Genomic DNA, 16,469 nt, shown 5'->3' with positions numbered 1-16,469 from the left:
TTTCCCCCTTGCTTACAAAGTGACCCTACCAACATTTTCTTCTCACGATCCACCCCCTGGCTATCTCGCCACCCAAGCATCCATCCACAGGGGGGCCAGTGACTGACGTGTCCGCATATTTTGCATCATCAAATCCACCCGTCAATCGCCATATCATATCCCAAACTAAATTCACCCAATTAAAAGTCCAGCAAAGCAGAGCGGAAACCCAAAAAAGTCCTTCTTTTCGCCAGGATTACGTCCCAATGCAGGCGCGGGGCAGGGGACAGCAGCAGAAGCATCGGCTCACGGCACGCACGCGCACGGAGGATTTCCCGAATTGCACCTCCCCCCCCCGCCCCACCCCCCGGCGCAGAATAAAATCCCGTCCTCGGGCCACGGCTCTCGTCGCTCTCCTCCCCCACCCACCAGCGCGCAACCAAACCAGAGCGAGCGAACGACTTGCCTCTCCCCTGCTCCCTCCCCGTGCCGACCCCGCTCGCTCCCACCCCAGCCATGGCAATGGACGACGTCGCCTTCGCCGCGGGCTCCTCCTCGTCCGCCATGGACGCGCTCGCCGCCTCCTCCTCCGCCGCCGCGCCCGCCGACCCCTCGCACGGCTGGCAGAAGGTGACCTACGCCAAGCGCAGCAGCCGCAAGCCCGCGGCCGTGGCCCCGGCCGCGCCCGATCTGGGCGGCAAGCCCGGCGGCGTCTTCGAGGGCCTCGACAAGCGCTCGCAGGAGCGCCACCGCGCGATCCAGGCCGCCCGGGACGCCGCGGCCGGCTACGACTCGGACGACGCCAACGCCAACGCCCGCGTCCCCTGGGGCTCCCGCTCCTCCGACGAGGGCTCCGACTCGGACGGCGCGGCGGCCAAGGACCGCCCCCAGGCCGAGGCGCCCAAGAAGCCCAAGAAGCCCAAGGTGAAGAAGCCCAAGGTCACGGTCGCCGACGCCGCCGCGCTCATCGACGCCGAGAGCCTCGCCGCGCACCTCGTCGACATCTCGGTACTACCCCTACCCCTCCCCGCTCCCCGAAATGCATTCCCAGAGGCCAGATCTCGCGAGGCCCGGGCCGGATCATGGCTTTGTCTCCTTCCCAGGGATCGGATCTGGCCGGGGTTTAGCGCCGGATCTCGCCGGCCATGTTCAAATTCCCTTGCACTGTTCTGTTCCGACTAGTTCCGTGTTTAGAGGTAGATGCGTAATTCTGGTATGGTACGGATGGGCTGTCGAGAAAGTCGGGATCCCGTGATGTCAAGATGGGATCTCGGAAAGGCTTTGGTGGTTGGTACTGTGCTGTGAGGGCTGGATGCTGTAAAGGCTGCGGCTCTTTTCTTTTTGTTAGATTCTGATTGTTTGCTCTGTTTGCGCAGGCCTCGTATGAGAACCAGGAGGGCATCCAGCTCATGCGCTTCGCCGACTACTTCGGCCGGGCGTTTGCCAACGTGAGCGCGGCCCAGTTCCCCTGGGCGAAGATGTTCAAGGAGTCACCCATGCCCAAGATGGTTGATGTGAGTTATATTGGTTAACCCAGGCTGCTTACTTTTTTATACGATGAATGTTGTGTTTGAATTACATGTGAAGTAGAATTGTGTGATTAACTACAATGGTTATGCAGTTTTAAGGTTTCACGCCAATGTTGACGCTGATCCATGCATCGTCAGTAGTGGTTCGAGTTACGTTTATGCTGGTTTTGTTGGAGAATTGTGTGATTAAATAGGATGGTTATGTTGTTTAAGGTGTACATGTGAAGTAGATTTGTCTGATTAGATAGGATGGTTATGCAGTTTTAATGTTTCACGCTAATGTTAATACTGATTCATGCATCGTCAGTAGTGGTTTGAGTGACGGTTGTGCTGATTTTGTTACCTGTTAGTATTAGTCCAAGATGGTTGGTGTGAGCTGTTAGTTGATTACATGCTCCTTAATTCTGTATGCATATGAGTGTTTTATTTTGATACATGGGAAATAGAATTGCATGGTCATGCAATTTTAAGGTTTCGCGCCAATTTTAATGCTAATCCATGCATCCTCTGTCATGGTTTGAGTTACAGTAATATGGTTTTTGTTGCCTGTTTAGTATTATTACTACCAATGTCCAAGATGGTCTTGTTGTGTTTGAATTACATGTGAGCTCGAATTGCAATTAATAGGATGATTATGCAGTTGTAAGGTTTCGCGCCAATTTTGATGCTTATTCATGCTTCCTCAGTAGTGGTTGATTAGCGGTGATGCTGTGTTTTTCCTTATCTGTTTAGTATTAGTCCAAGATGGTCCATGTGAGTTATTGGTTCACTTGTTTCTATATGCATATGAGTGGTTCGTTTGATTTACATGAAACAGGATTGCGCTTATTAGTATGGTTATGCACTTTAAAGGTTTTGCGCAAATGTTGACACTGATTCATGCATCCTCAGTAGTGGTCTGAGTAATGCTGGTTTTGTTATCTGTTTTGTATTGGTCCAAGATGGTCAATGTGAGTTATTAGTTCACTACATGCTCCTTGTTTCTTGTGCTTATGAGTGTTGCATTTGGATTACATGTGAAGTAAAATTGGGCATAATAGGATAATTGTCTAGTTTTAAGCTTGTTTCGCGCCAATTTTGATGCTAATTCATGCATCTGTCATAGTGCTTTGGGTAAAGTTTATGCTGGTTTTGTTATCTGTTTAGCATTATTACTGCCAGTGTCCAATATGGTCATGGTCATTAGTTTACTACAGGCTTTTTAATTCTTTATTATGCATAATGAGTGCTGCATTTGAGTTGCATGTGAAATAGAATTGCGCTTAATTGGATGCTACACAATTTTAAGGTTTCGCGCCAATTTCGATATTAATTCATGCATCCTGAGTAGTGGTTCAAGTAACGGTTATGCCGATTTTGGTACCTGTTTAGTATTAGTCCAAGATGGCCCATGTGAGTGCACTACAGGCTCCTTACTTCTGTATTAATATGAGTATTGCATTTGAAATACATGTGAAATATAATTGCGATTAGTAGGATGGTTATGCAGTTTTAAATTGTCGCCCCACTGTTTATGCTAATTCATGCATCCCCAGTAGTGCTTCGAGTAACGGTAGTGCTGATTTTGTTATCTGTTTAGTATTATTACGCTGTACTTGTTTGAATTCAAGCATCATCTGCAGTGGTCCACAAGACGGTTATTCTACTTTGGTATCGACCATTATTACTTGTCTGAATTCCAGATATGCTAGGGTGGAGTTATTTAAGGTTTCGCCCCAATGTTGATATGAAATTAATGCATTGTCGGTAGTGGTGGTTTGCGTAGCAGTCATGTTTTTTTGTCAACTGTTCAGTATTATTACGACAATAATAGTACTAATTCAAGTTCTGTCTTTAATGGTTTACAAAACGGTTGTTCTACCTACGTACGTTGGCTGTCCAGTATTATCTCTGAATTCCTGACAAGCTACTATGGGAAGTTACTTAAGATAATCAAATTATTATATGCCTACAATTCTGTCTTAGAAGGCATGTTTTTACATCATAATGTATAATGACTGTTGTGTACTGTATCTATGTCAATAGTGCTGGTCATACCGATGGTTGCAGTAAGTTTTCACATGTTGTGGCGGTACATACTATTTCTGTAAATGGATATCTGAATCGGGGTGAGGGAGTTAAGCTACAAGGCCGATTATAGAGATGAGTTAACTGTTTAGTATATTTATGCGTGTCTTTATTAATGTGATTGTCATTTTTTACCTTATATTGAGAAATTGAAGTGTTATAATACCTTGCTTTACACTTATCTCTTCTTCTCTTATGAGCCTAATTGTTTGATATATGAAACAGGTACCGTTGTCCCATGTTCCTGAGCCAGTTTGCAAGACTGCAAGTGATTGGATCAGCCAGAGATCTCCTGATGCATTGGGAGAATTTGTTTTGTGGTGTATAGATAGCATCATGTCGGAATTGTCAGGTCCAACTGTTGGACCTAAGGGCGCGAAGAAGGTTGTTCAACAAACTCCAAAAGCCCAGGTAACATTCATCCCATCATGACTATCATTAGTTATATCATATTAATAATCGTTGATTCATGGTGGAGAACACAATAGTATTGTAATTGTAAATGACATGTTGTAGTACTGGACATATGTCAACTGAGTCTACAGTCTAGCACCAATCTAGTGGACTGAAGTGCCCATGCATGTAGAAATATTTTGTTCTAAATAACCATCTTGCATTGTGTAGGTAGGTTCTGCAAATTATATATTTTATCTGCTGGCATCTTGCATTAATGGGTAGGTCTATAGCTTGCTTCAGTGCCAATACATTCTTTCGATAGGTATGTAGGTTTCTGATAGTGGAACACAAATAGGCCCTGTAGTTATGTTGGAGCTCCTTGGTTCACTTTAGGAATTTCATTCATCTTTGCACGAGTCCTCCTCATCAATGCGCAAACCTTCTGCAGTTTCTGGAAACTTCTCCAGCATAATCTTCTTGACTATTGAACTTGTGATTAACTGATTATTTGTTGAGTTGATGTTTTGACTTCAGTTTTTAACCTGACATTTTTTTCGCCAGGTTGCAATATTTGTTGTGCTTGCCTTGACTTTAAGAAGGAAGCCAGATGTACTAATAAACCTCTCCCCAAAAATAGTGGGGAACAGTAAATATCTTGGACAGGAAAAGCTTCCCATCATCGCCTGGGTTATTAATCAGGTATTACTCATTTTTCTTATCACCTTCTTGCTCGCTCTTAATAATGTTTACTTCTGAGGCCCTAATCTGCATATTTTATTTTCCTGACACAAATTCATTTTCGTGTTATATCATAGGCATCTCAAGGCGACCTAGTCTCGGGAATGTTTTCCTGGTCTCATTCCCTATTTCCCACAGTTTGTGCAAAGTCAAGTGGGAATCCTCAATCAAGAGATCTCGTTCTGCAATTGCTCGAGAGGTATAACTTGCTGTAAATATGTATATATCATTTTGTGATTATTTCTTAGTTCTTATGATGACTGTAAAATATGTATATACCATTTTGTGATTATATCTTAGTTTATACTAATAACTGCAAATATGTATATAATATTTTGTGATTTATATCTTAGTTTTTATATTAACTGTAAATATGTGTATAACACTTTATGATTATATCTTAGGTCTTGTATTAACTGTAAATATGTGTATAGCACTTTGTGATTATATCTGAGGTCTTGTATTAACTGTGAATATGTGTATAACACTATCTGAGTTCACATCCTAGGTCTTGTATTAACTGTGAATATGTGTACAATTCATACCTTAGTTCTTATATTAGCTGTAATTATGTGTTTAACACTTTGTGATTATATCTGAGCTCTTTATTACTTCAGAAGTGTTTAATGAGATTTTGTGTGCAGATTTTTGACTACCCCCAATGCTTCCAAAGCTCGGGCTATGCTACTGAATGGTGCAGTTAGGAAGGGGGAGCGCCTGGTTCCTGCTGGAACACTTGATCTCTTTATGAGATGCACATTTCCCGTGCCTAATGCACGTGTCAAGGTTTGTTAAATTCTCCCTTCCTTTCCGTGGTATGTTTAATACGAGACGATATTCTAATACCTCTGCATTGAACTCTTTAGGCTACAGAAAGGTTTGAAGCAGCCTACCCAATAATAAAGGAGCTGGCTCTTGTTGGTACTCCTGGCTCCAAAGCTGTGAAGCAAGCATCGCAGCAGCTTCTGCCATTGGCTGTGAAGGCCATGCAAGAAAGTGAGTTGAAATGTGTTCATTCTGCAATACAGAGTCAGTTAATTTTGTTTTACAAATTCAGTTAGCTTACTGTTGTATTATGTTCAGATAATGCAGAGCTCGCCAAGGAGGCCACTGATGTGTTCATTTGGTGCCTGACTCAGAGTCCAGAGTCCTACAAGCTGTGGGTGAGTGCTATTTTTTTTCTTTGCCTTTGTACAGCTCTGTCCTATACAAGAAAGTGGCTCAGACTGATGTTTAATTTATGTTTCCAGGACAAGCTTCATGCAGAGAATATCCAAGCCAGTGTTGCGGTCTTGCGCAAAATCACTGCTGACTGGAAGACGCTCTCTCCCAAGCTCAACTCTGAAGCTCTTAAAGCAACTCTGAGGAGCCTCAAGGCTAAGGTGAGCTTATGTGCACGACTTCTTTTTTTACAGTTCAGATGCTTCATCCAGTCTGGTTGTAATTATGTGCATAGTTGTTCTACTAGCAAATGCTCTATAGAAAGTAGGTTCAAGCTGTTGTGATGCGAAAATGTGACATATGTGGCATTGACACTTTATAAGCATGAATGCAAAGCTAATTTACTTGTTTATCAGAGATACTCCTGTATGTGGCATCGACACTTTTTAAGCTGTAGTAGTATTTACTGAACGATCAGCACATCCCTGCATATATCTGCATGTTCTAATCTTGTGCATATTGGTTTGGTATTGCAGAATGAGGCTGCTCTGGAGGAAGCAGAGGACTCTGGGGAGAAGGCGTCCATCAAGGAGGCCGACAAGTACTGCAAGGCCATCATCGGGAGGCTGTCGCGCGGCGCAACCTGCCTGAAGGGCAGCCTGCTGGTGATCGCGCTCGCGGCCGGGGCCGGCTTCATGCTCTCCCCCAACCTGGACCTCACCGCCGACCTTGAGAAGCTCCAGGCGATGGCGTTGGAGCTCCAGGCCATGGCGTCGGAGTACCTGCGGTCCTTCTGAACATACCGTTTATACTGAGAGTGGAGAGGGGAGATGGGAGAGAAATAAAGAGGGGAGAGGATAGGTCCTAGACAAAGAGATATACTTAGTTGGTCTGAGTTGGTTACCGTTTTTAGCATCTTTCTCCCAAGACAGTTCTCCTGGGAGGAGGTGGCAGCGACAGTTGTTTTTAAGTTATGTTAATTAATCCGTAGACTGATGAGGATGAGAAGGTTTGGGTCAAATGGCCCGACCTGTGGACTGATTAGAAATCCTACCTGTCATGCCATGTTGGTCTGAGACAGTTTTGGTTTTAAATCAAAAGTGTTGTTGAAACTTATTACCATGTCTCTGTTGTTGGTTTGTGTTTTATCCACTTTCACTTTGTGATGCTGCATGCTGTTCTTCTCTTCCTTTTATTTTTTTTTGCAGGCAGTGTGTTCGTCTCTTCTCTCTTGCCTTGCCGAGGCAACTAACTGTGGGTTGCAGAGTCGTGCGGGTATCTGTTGGAGATGACGGCTCGGAGCAGGCACGTGTCGGCGAGGAGGCGGGCGGAGAGAGAGGAGGGGAGGGGGGTGTCCCAGTGAAGGCTCGGCACATGGGCAACATGGCTACAGTTGCCAGCGACCGAGGTGAGAACGTACTACTATAATTGGTGGTGAACCTGGACGGACGGTGGTGGTGGTGGCCACCGTCCAGGGTCCAGGCCCCCTCCCACTCCGGCGGGACCCGCCACCGACCTGACCTGACCTGCCCTTCCCAAGATGGTAAGGCAAACGAAATCAGTGGAGTAGTCACTCAATCCTTCCTACCATACCACACCGCACCACAGCTCGGCGCCTTGCCTGCTTCGCCACTCCCACTAGGAGAGGACTAGTACAAAGGGGAAGGAGGGGGAGGCCCTCTCTCCCCTTCTCCTCCCGACCCCCGGCTGGAAATGGCGGCCTCCTCCCCCTCCGCCCTCGCGCTCTCCCCCTCCACGCGGGTAAGCCATCTCAGCCTCGCTACCATCCTCGATTCCTCGTGCCTTTGCTTGACTTCTTTCTGCTCGTTTCTCGCTTGCTGCTGCTGCTGCTGCTGCAGGTGGTAGCTGGTCCGTCCCTGCTGCTTGCTGTGAAGCGGACGCCGGCGACGCGAGTGGCCGCCGCTCCCTCCGGCCAGCTCCCCGCCTGCTCTTGGGGCCCTCTCCGGCCGGAGCTCGCCCCGGCCCCTGGCCCCTGCGCCGCCCGCTGCAGGGCGCCTCTGCTCCGGCCTCGCGCATGTACGCACTCGCCACTCTCGCCACACTCTTTTCTCTTCACCGAGAGTTGGCAGTTCCACTCTGGTAGCCCGTCCACGACCTCGCAAGGCCATGGGTTGACTGACTGAATGAATTATTTCTTGCTCCTCACGTACAGGGATGTCCACGTCCCAGATTGCCAGCTCCGCCTTCACACTGGGCACCGTCGCCGTCCTCCCCTTCTACACGCTCATGATCGCCGCCCCCAACGCCAGCATCGTAAGCCCACCCCCACCTTCCTCTTCTTCCCCACGCGGCCAGAGTAGACTCATGTCTTCTTATTCTTGCTGCCGCAGACTAAGCGCACCGTGGAGAGCACCGCCCCCTACGTGGCGCTCGGCCTCCTCTACGCCTACCTGCTCTACCTCTCCTGGACCCCCGACACCATCCGCGCCATGTTCGCCAGCAAGTACTGGCTCCCCGAGGTCAGTCCTCACACTCTGAATGTTCAATGCCATTACTGGCTCTGCACTCTCACAGCAAAACTAAAATTCAGTAGCGTTGTGCATTGTCTGAACGTTCTTGTGCCTCGGCATATCACATATGTTTGGTTCCTTGATCTTGCGTGTAGTTGCCTGGCATTGTGAGGATGTTCGCGAGCGAGATGACCGTCGCCTCCGCCTGGATCCACCTCCTTGCCGTCGACCTCTTTGCTGCAAGGTCAGTCAGCCCTTGTTTCTTCACTTTCAAGTGTATGCGATTGTGAACCAGATGTTCATGTTTGTGTTTCCTTTTTTCCTTGCTGGTGATGCAGACAAGTGTACCATGATGGAATCAAGAACAACATCGAGACCAGGCATTCGGTTTCGCTGTGCCTGCTCTTCTGCCCCATCGGGATCGCCGCTCACGCGCTGACCAAGGTACTCGCGGGTTCCACAGGTCGATCACACTGACGACCGATTGCCTGTAGACAGGCTCCCCTTGTTTAGATGTCTCAGATCGTGAGGTTCAGATATATGAATAAAATTGATTTGGTGCACCATTTGTTCTATATAGATTTCACATTGATTGTTCCCACCCATTCTATTGGAATTGGCTCAGGAAACTGAATCTACTCGCCATCATGGGTTCATAGAAGGGCTAGTAGAACAGGTTATTTGTACCATCGAGTCATGACACCAAGAAATGTACAACTAATTTATATCATGTCTCAGATTTAACGGTAACACACTAATGTAAAGAAATGAAGAAGATGAGAGAAAGATAAAATATCGCTTTCAACTGCACTTGTGGATTTGTTTATCGTTCAAGCAAATAGACTACAACTTTACAACAATTGAATTTCTGAATGGTGTGCCAAGGTTGCGTGACTATTATTACAGAACGCGTATACCTATTGAAGTGGTAATTGATCAAACTGGCGTGTCAGCGGCAGCTACAATACCTTCCAGCCCGTATATCTACTCTATATTTGTACAAGTAGTATAGCTACTTTACTGTATGTATAACGGCATAGCATCTGCTTCTTTCTTCTTGTCGAATATACGGTTGAGTATCAGCGCCAGTCTGACGCCGGCCTGTGCTAGCCTCTTCTCCACAACCGGGTACCGGGTGAAGTAATAATCATCTGCATTTCAGAAGAGTTGCCAACCATTAGCACTGCACTCTAGCTAGGCAAAATGTATACACTGCTGTAGTTTCTACAAGTACTGCTGTGAACATAGACACTGACCTCCTAGGGTGATGTTCTGCACCACATCTTTGTAGGCATAGTTGCATGCAAGATTTATGCTCTCGATCGCGTAGCTGCAAGGCGGATTTGATACCATATCATGTCAAATCTTGTGATCGAATCAGTTGCACAAGACATGAACTGAAAAAAGCGCAAGTGTTTGGGTATGGAATCATACTCGTTTGCGCAGGTCGCCTCTTTGTTGGCACAGTTCTCCCAGTGACCGACATCGTCGGACCATCCCTCCTGCAGCTCACAGCTAGCATTATTAGAAACACAACAAGGAAGGTACTGGCAGTGTTTTGAACTGTTGATAGGCTAGTGGTGTACTCACCGTGAGGTTCGTCTGGAGGGCGTCCACCATGGTGTCGAGGCTCTTGTTGTAGAAGTCCTTCATGACCGTGTCGATGATGCTGACATCCCACACCTGCCAACACACAAGAGAAACATTCCGACAAGTTCAGTCCAGACCAAAAAACATAACAAGTCTGAATGTTCGATGTGAGGCGTGGCAAGGATATACACGTACATGATGCAGGTTGGCCTTCCTGCGGTACCAGCGCACCATGATGGTGTTGCCGCCCTCGTCCTCCTCGTAGCCGACGTGCAGCGGCTGGTGCACGTCGCCCACGAAGTGCGCCAGGAACATCAGGCTCTCCGTCAGGTTGTCTGCGTTGCGAATACAGGGTAATCTCTCCGTCAGATTCAGAAGCCCTTGTTGCATATGTTTCGACAGTGTGTTGGGGGGCACTTACACGAGCTCTTTGATGAGTCCCCGTAGGTGTAGAGCTGGTCCGTGTAGTTGTTGATGGCCCCGACGACGCACATCCCCTGCTCCCCGCGAGAGTTGTGGCAATCCCCTGAAATTTACACGGCCACATGAGCTCACGCACGCTTCAAGCTCAACTCAACAACCCAACACAAACTAAAACACTTTATGCCTGGCTGTTCTACTAGGCTCTGCTACCACACTGTCTAGACATCTGGTGAAAAAAAAATCACTCGCTAGCCTAGTCGTCACAACATTAGATTATCTATTCATCTGACGACCGCACGTAATATACCCACTAATGGTGCGTCTCACGTCGCAACATATATATATATATATATGCTCCGTTAATAATATAATAGGTTAGTATGTGGTCACATCCATTCCATCATCATCATCCATGTGACCATGTGATGGTGATCGCCGGCGTCCGTCCGTCCGTCCGTCCGTCCGTCGCGCTCGCGTGCAAGGCCACATGCCGCGCGGCGAAAGAGAACAAGTCCAGCAATATTTTGCTGTCGCCAGACCAGATCAGATATTCAGATTAGATAGCAGCAGATTGCCCTCACTTGCCCACGTGTAGTTTCTCTCTTTTGAGGGAGTGCAGTTATTTAGGTGATCCGAGACGGAGGAACACTGTCTGCTCTGCCCTGACGAAAACGATCGGTTCGGCACAGCGGTGTATGTGTATGTGGTGCGGATGGAATCGTGTGGGGGGATGCGTGAAGCAAGCAAACTAATTAAGCTCAGAGAGTGGGGGAACCCTTTGTCTTGACTCAACCTCTCTCACTCTCCAACAAGCAACATCCCCGGTTGGTCCCGGATTCACAAGATGGCACATATGCGATAGGCATGTGCAAGCAAAGGATCTGCCGATACCTCCCCCCTCATGCATGCAACCAATCTTATCTCAAAACAACATTTCTTCTTATATTGTCCTACAAATGTTTACATTCTTTTATTATTCTTGTAAAAAAACACTTATTTTCTCTTTGTTGTTAGCTAATCCACCGCCAGTCCGTTGTCTTTCTTCCCCCTTCCGTAAGGCAAGCCAGCGAGCACTTGTGGATTCGCCTCCCCTCCGCCTGCTGCTCCGGGCGCTCGGTGGCGGGGAGGAGAGTCATGGTACCTCGGGTTCTGCTAGTAGATAAGTTAGGGTTTTAGTTCATGCAGGGGCGGACTCTTGGATGGATTGCGACACTTCTTCGAGCCAGTCTTTCGGACTTCGATCCTCCTCCAATTCGTCCATCGGGACGGATTAGAAGGAGCTCCGGTGTACATTCCTTATAGCTCCTCGAGGCGGCCGGGTTAGTGTTTCTCATCGTATGTACGCTACGACGAGATTTGGTGTCGGTTTTTTTAGATCGATTCAAGGGATCAACGGCGACGACTACGACTCCATGGCACTGGTCCTTGGGTGCAGGTGTACGAAACCTCTCGGCTATTATCGACAAGGTCAAGCCGACTCCAGTATGGGAGCGGCGGCGACAACAACAGAGCGACAATGGCTCGTTCTGACAGCAGCAATGGTTGTTCGATGGTCCAGAGACCTCAATGTAATTATCATATTTAGGGTGCTTTGCACTTCTAGTGAACTTTTATAATAAATCTGAGTATTTTCCAGAAAAGGCTGTGAATCTCAACCCTCTAAAACTGCACATTTGCTAGACTTGCAATAAGCTATAAATAACTTCAATATTTCTATACGAAAAGGGTAGGCACATAATTGACTTGCGATAAATAATTCTAGACAATTGTTCAATAGCAAAAATCATTGGTCTTATAGGGACATGTGTATCTTTTAAATACCATATGTGTTATTAGGGAATTGAAAAAGAAAAGCATCTTCTTGCTGGTTTAACACTAGTCATGGCACTAATTAAACTCTGTTCGGTTTTGCATCAGAAACCACAATTGATCGAACTAGAAAGGTACTAGTAGGAAAGAAGGGGGAGGAGGATGAACTGACGGGAGAAGTTGAAGTTGCAGACGTTGGGGGTGTTGGCGTAGTGGAGCGGGCTGGCCCAGTGGTAGCGGAAGCGCATGGTGTCCGCCCACGGGCACATCGTCGACAGCTCCCCGCCGGCCGACTCCGGCAGCAGGTCCTGCACCGCCGCCGCCGCCTCCTCCGACAGGTACCTCTGCACGCAGCACACAAACCCAATTCAGCACGCACGCACGCACGCAGGCACATTCCTTCCTTCATCCTCACCCACGAGCTAGCAGCCCCCAGCTCGATCCGACGGAATTATTATCTTCTTGGGAAGGGGGCGTACAGTACCTCGGCGATCTTGCAGACCATGATGTGGCCCTCCTTGCCCCAGGCGTCGGCGCGGCGGGGCGCGGAGGCAGCCAGCAGCGCGACGAGGAGCAGGAGCAGCAGCGGCTGTGGGCGCGGTGCCGCCATCTCCCCTGTCCCTCTGTTCTGCTCTGCTCCGCCGGCTTGCCCTCCTCTGCTTCTTGCGCCGTTGGCGGAGGAAGGGGGCAGGGGAGCTGGGTCCTCTGCTTTTTCCTTTTTTCTGCTGGTCGTCTCGGGTTGGGGAAGTTGCTTCGGGTTTGGGCTTCCTTTATGTACTCCGGGTCTCGCAGGCCGCAATGTAACGTGTAATTTGGTGGCACGATGGGCCGGGCTGATCGTGGCCTAGAGCAACTCGAGCACAAAATATCTCAATCTCCATAATGTTTTTTTATTCAAAATACTTCGATTGCCTTTAAGATCAAACATTTTATCACACAATTCAAAAAGCAATCATGCACATAACTTCAAACAAGTTGCATAAACAAAAACATTTAACCAGCGGCATGCACAAATGACATGTTGCCCGTGGGTGCATCGGCCCCGTCTTCAACATGTGGACCGCCCCCTCCTCCGGCGGACCTAGAGTGTATGATTTCCATTCGTGTCTACTTAAAAAATTCTCTCGGCACTGAATCTATGGAGCTCGCATCCAACATGATGAATCGGTTCTCCTTGGCTATGTGTTTAGTGGTGGCTCGACGCTCCTTAATTTCGAGCCTATGCGCCTCCTTCTTCTTATGAAGCCGTCTTCTCTCTTGCGTAGCATCCCACCTCGTCCTCCTCTCTTGAGGTCTTCTCCTCCATCTCCACCTTTTATTGCATGCTTTTCTACGCGTGCTCATTCCTTGTCCTCATCAAGTCACTGATATTTTTTTCATTGCACGTTTGCCAACATCTTTTCACGGTCACCTCACATTTAATCGAACAAACTGAATACAAAGGTAAAGGATGGTTTTTTTTTACCTCATTGAGACGTTTCCGGTCCGACGTAGGACTCGGAAGGTGCCGAGTTTCGCCCGCTGTCGGAACGAAGGAAGGAAGGGCAACGACGCGACCTGTCTTCTTCCTTCCTTTTCATTGGAGGCCGCTACGGCGCAAGCAGGGGGAGGCTGGCACCTACATGCAATGGCATAGGGTTTTTCACCTTTGCGCCCGACTCGCGGCCGGCAAGGGTGAACGAGATACTGGCCTAGGCAGTGGAGGTAGGCCGTTGGAGGTGCAACACTTGTTGAAGTCTTGGGATCCAACTCCAAACCGATGGACTAGGACATGGGGGTCGAGGCGGCGTCCATGACGTCGTCATCATGTACTCGGGACGTCCGGAAGCGGTTGCAGACGACGCTACAACTAAGGAGGAGGCAGCAACGTGAAACGTTGGGGAGCCCCAATTTCGCACATAGGTCGGCGAATAGCCACCAACACGCACCCCTTGCGCCTCAGCACATTTTGGGCCGGCCTGTGTGGGGCTGGGCGCTCCTATTTTTCATTTTCTTTCATTATTTCCGTTTTGTTTCTTTTATTTTTTACATTTGAGAACTGTTCATGAATGTCAAAATCAACAAATGACCGGCATTTGAAAAAAAGATCTAATTAAAAAAATTGTTCCCAAATTCAAAATATGTTCATGAATTCAGAAAATGTTCATGAATGTTTAAAAAATGATCACAAATTGAAAAAAATGTTCACGAATCTAATTTCCCCGCATTTTTATAAAAAGTTCATAATTTGAAAAATGTTCGTCAAATCAATGTTTTCATTAATTTTAGAAATTCTTCCCAAATTTCAAAAAAAATCACAATTTCAAAAAATGTTTGCAAAATTGTAAAAAAAGATTGCAAATTCAAAAAGTATTCACAATCTCCAATATTCTTCACAATTTGAGAAAATGTTCATGAATTCAATTTTTTTCATGATTTAAAAAAATCTTCATTATTTCTAATAAAATGTGCACTAATTTGAAAGATGTTCGAAAATTAAAAAGAAAAGTAAAAGGCAAAAATGAAAGTTAAAAAAAATAGTAAGATAAAATAAGAAGAAAATGAAAAAGCAAACTTGGGAAAAAAGACGGCCTGAAAGGTTCTAGAACCTTCACAAACCGGAAGAGAGAGCGTGCGCTACGGGTTAAAAAGGAACCACCATTCTATTTATCACATAGGTCGGAGAAAAGCGACGTAACACAAGCGTGACGCATCAATTGGCCTGGCCCATTCCCATTTTTCCACCTCACCTGTTTTCCTTCCTGACTCAAACAAAAAAAAATGTTTTCCTTCCTCCTTTCCTTTTCTGTTTCCCTTCAATGCGTTCTCTCTCCTTTTTTCTTCAGTTTTTTCAATTTTCCTTTTTCCTGTTCGTTGAAATTTGGGAATAAATTTTGAAAATTCGTGATCAATTTTTGAAAGTCAGACATACTTTTAAAATCATAATTGTTTGTGAATTCATGAATAGTTTTTGAATTGTGAACATTTTTTAATTATTATTTTTAATTGCTTTTTTTAATTCACAAACATTTGTTAATCAACGAACGTTTCTTGAATTCATGATCATTCTTGAATTGAAGAACTTCTTTTAGAAATTGTGAGCAATTAATGCGAACAATTTTCGAATTTGTGAACATTTTTTAAATTCATGATTTTTTGAATTCATAAACATTTTAAAATCTTGAAAAATTTATGAAATCCTGAACATTTTTAAAATTTTCTGAAATTTGAAATAATTTTCAAATTCGTGAACATTTCTCAGGTACTGTCGGGTTAGGCGGGTCGCTCGCACTGACTATCGGTTTTTTGTATGCTCCTGTTGTTTAGATGGCTTAGATAGTGTGATTCAGATATGTGAGTAAAATTAATTTGGTGCACCATTTGTTCCATATACATTTCACATTGATTATTTTCACCCATCTATTGGAATTGGCTCAGGAAACTGGATGTACTCGCCACCATGGATCATAGAAGGTTAGATCAGCTGATTTGTATTATCTAAGTCCTGTTTCGAAGAAATGTACAACTAATTTATATCAGGTCACAGATAAACAGCGACGCACAAATGTAAAGGAACGAAAGAAGTTGAGAGAAAATAAAACGTGGCTTTGAACTTCACTTGTGGATTCGTTATTATTGTTCAAGCAAACAGTCTGTTATAGACGGTTGAATTATATTACAACATTACAAGAATTGAATTTCTAAATGTTGTGCCAAGGTTTTGTGACTCTTATTACAGAATGACAAACTTATTGAAGCGGTAGTTGATCAAAAACTGGTGTGGCAACTGCAGATACAATTATACACCTTGCAGCCCGTATGTATACACTTCATGTATGAGTATATAGATCTTTTACTGTACATATAACGCCAGGGTGTCTCCTTTCTTCTTTTTGAATATACGGTAGAGTATGAACGCTAGTCTGACACCGGCCTGTGCTAGTCTCTTCTCCACAACTGTGTGGCAGGTGAAGTAATAATCATCTGCATTTGAGAAGAGTTGGGCAACCATTAGCGCTGTACTCTAGCCAGGCAGAATTCACAAGCACCGCTGTGAATGTAGACACATAATTACTAGGGGTGATGGATGGTGGATGGTGGTGAAGGAGACTGGGGTGATCACGAGGGTCTTGTAGTTGCCGGCGGGGAAGAGCCGCCGAAGGTGCAAAACTCAGGGTGATCATATCGCCCAAAGGAAGGAACCTTGTCGTTGTTAGGGGAAACCCCTATCTGGCGACGAGACTCATGGGCATGACCTCGTTAACACACATAACATGTGTTAAATAGAAAACCCTCATGATTACGTCCTCATTCTTGCCCGCGCAAA

The 16,469-nt window shown here is 46.1% G+C and overlaps 3 protein-coding genes across 3 annotated transcripts; 2 read left to right on the top strand and 1 right to left on the bottom strand.

Annotated features, from left to right (window-relative positions):
• Positions 1 to 243: 243 nt before the first annotated feature.
• On the top strand, positions 244 to 6,986 carry LOC109761046 (uncharacterized). Its single transcript, XM_020319838.4, has 10 exons — positions 244 to 987; positions 1,356 to 1,493; positions 3,801 to 3,986; positions 4,533 to 4,670; positions 4,787 to 4,908; positions 5,354 to 5,495; positions 5,576 to 5,705; positions 5,793 to 5,872; positions 5,960 to 6,091; positions 6,407 to 6,986. The coding sequence occupies exons 1-10, from the start codon at positions 496 to 498 to the stop codon at positions 6,665 to 6,667; spliced, it is 1,821 nt and encodes a 606-aa protein (XP_020175427.1). The 5' UTR covers positions 244 to 495; the 3' UTR covers positions 6,668 to 6,986.
• Positions 6,987 to 7,377: 391 nt separating this feature from the next.
• LOC109761048 (protein MAO HUZI 4, chloroplastic) lies at positions 7,378 to 8,904 on the top strand. Its single transcript, XM_020319843.4, has 6 exons — positions 7,378 to 7,631; positions 7,730 to 7,907; positions 8,044 to 8,144; positions 8,222 to 8,350; positions 8,497 to 8,585; positions 8,680 to 8,904. The coding sequence occupies exons 1-6, from the start codon at positions 7,584 to 7,586 to the stop codon at positions 8,816 to 8,818; spliced, it is 684 nt and encodes a 227-aa protein (XP_020175432.1). The 5' UTR covers positions 7,378 to 7,583; the 3' UTR covers positions 8,819 to 8,904.
• A 213-nt stretch (positions 8,905 to 9,117) lies between these two features.
• Positions 9,118 to 12,989, bottom strand: LOC120961792 (endonuclease 2). The gene is made up of 8 exons (XM_020319841.4): positions 12,648 to 12,989; positions 12,336 to 12,507; positions 10,353 to 10,457; positions 10,127 to 10,266; positions 9,932 to 10,024; positions 9,776 to 9,843; positions 9,598 to 9,671; positions 9,118 to 9,492 (listed from the first exon to the last, which is right to left on the bottom strand). The coding sequence occupies exons 1-8, from the start codon at positions 12,771 to 12,773 to the stop codon at positions 9,359 to 9,361; spliced, it is 912 nt and encodes a 303-aa protein (XP_020175430.1). The 5' UTR covers positions 12,774 to 12,989; the 3' UTR covers positions 9,118 to 9,358.
• Between the last annotated feature and the right edge of the window lie 3,480 nt (positions 12,990 to 16,469).

This window comes from Aegilops tauschii, chromosome 3 (genome assembly GCF_002575655.3).
Source record: "Aegilops tauschii subsp. strangulata cultivar AL8/78 chromosome 3, Aet v6.0, whole genome shotgun sequence".
Classification (NCBI taxonomy): Eukaryota; Viridiplantae; Streptophyta; class Magnoliopsida; order Poales; family Poaceae; genus Aegilops; species Aegilops tauschii.
The sequence above is the reverse complement of the archived record's forward strand: the minus strand, read 5'-3'. Positions and strand labels throughout refer to the sequence as shown.

Excerpts from the sequence above, each read along its gene's own strand:
- LOC109761046 (XM_020319838.4), top strand. The coding sequence starts at position 496 with ATGGCAATGGACGACGTCGCCTTCGCCGCGGGCTCCTCCTCGTCCGCC. Across the intron at positions 988-1,355 it reads CGCACCTCGTCGACATCTCG|GCCTCGTATGAGAACCAGGA; the intron begins GTACTACCCCTA and ends CTGTTTGCGCAG. Across the intron at positions 4,909-5,353 it reads GTTCTGCAATTGCTCGAGAG|ATTTTTGACTACCCCCAATG; the intron begins GTATAACTTGCT and ends TTTTGTGTGCAG.
- LOC109761048 (XM_020319843.4), top strand. The coding sequence starts at position 7,584 with ATGGCGGCCTCCTCCCCCTCCGCCCTCGCGCTCTCCCCCTCCACGCGG. Across the intron at positions 7,908-8,043 it reads TCTGCTCCGGCCTCGCGCAT|GGATGTCCACGTCCCAGATT; the intron begins GTACGCACTCGC and ends CCTCACGTACAG. Across the intron at positions 8,145-8,221 it reads CCGCCCCCAACGCCAGCATC|ACTAAGCGCACCGTGGAGAG; the intron begins GTAAGCCCACCC and ends TTGCTGCCGCAG.
- LOC120961792 (XM_020319841.4), bottom strand. The coding sequence starts at position 12,773 with ATGGCGGCACCGCGCCCACAGCCGCTGCTGCTCCTGCTCCTCGTCGCG. Across the intron at positions 10,267-10,352 it reads GGACTCATCAAAGAGCTCGT|ACAACCTGACGGAGAGCCTG; the intron begins GTAAGTGCCCCC and ends TTCGCAACGCAG. Across the intron at positions 9,844-9,931 it reads CCCTCCAGACGAACCTCACG|GAGGGATGGTCCGACGATGT; the intron begins GTGAGTACACCA and ends TGTGAGCTGCAG.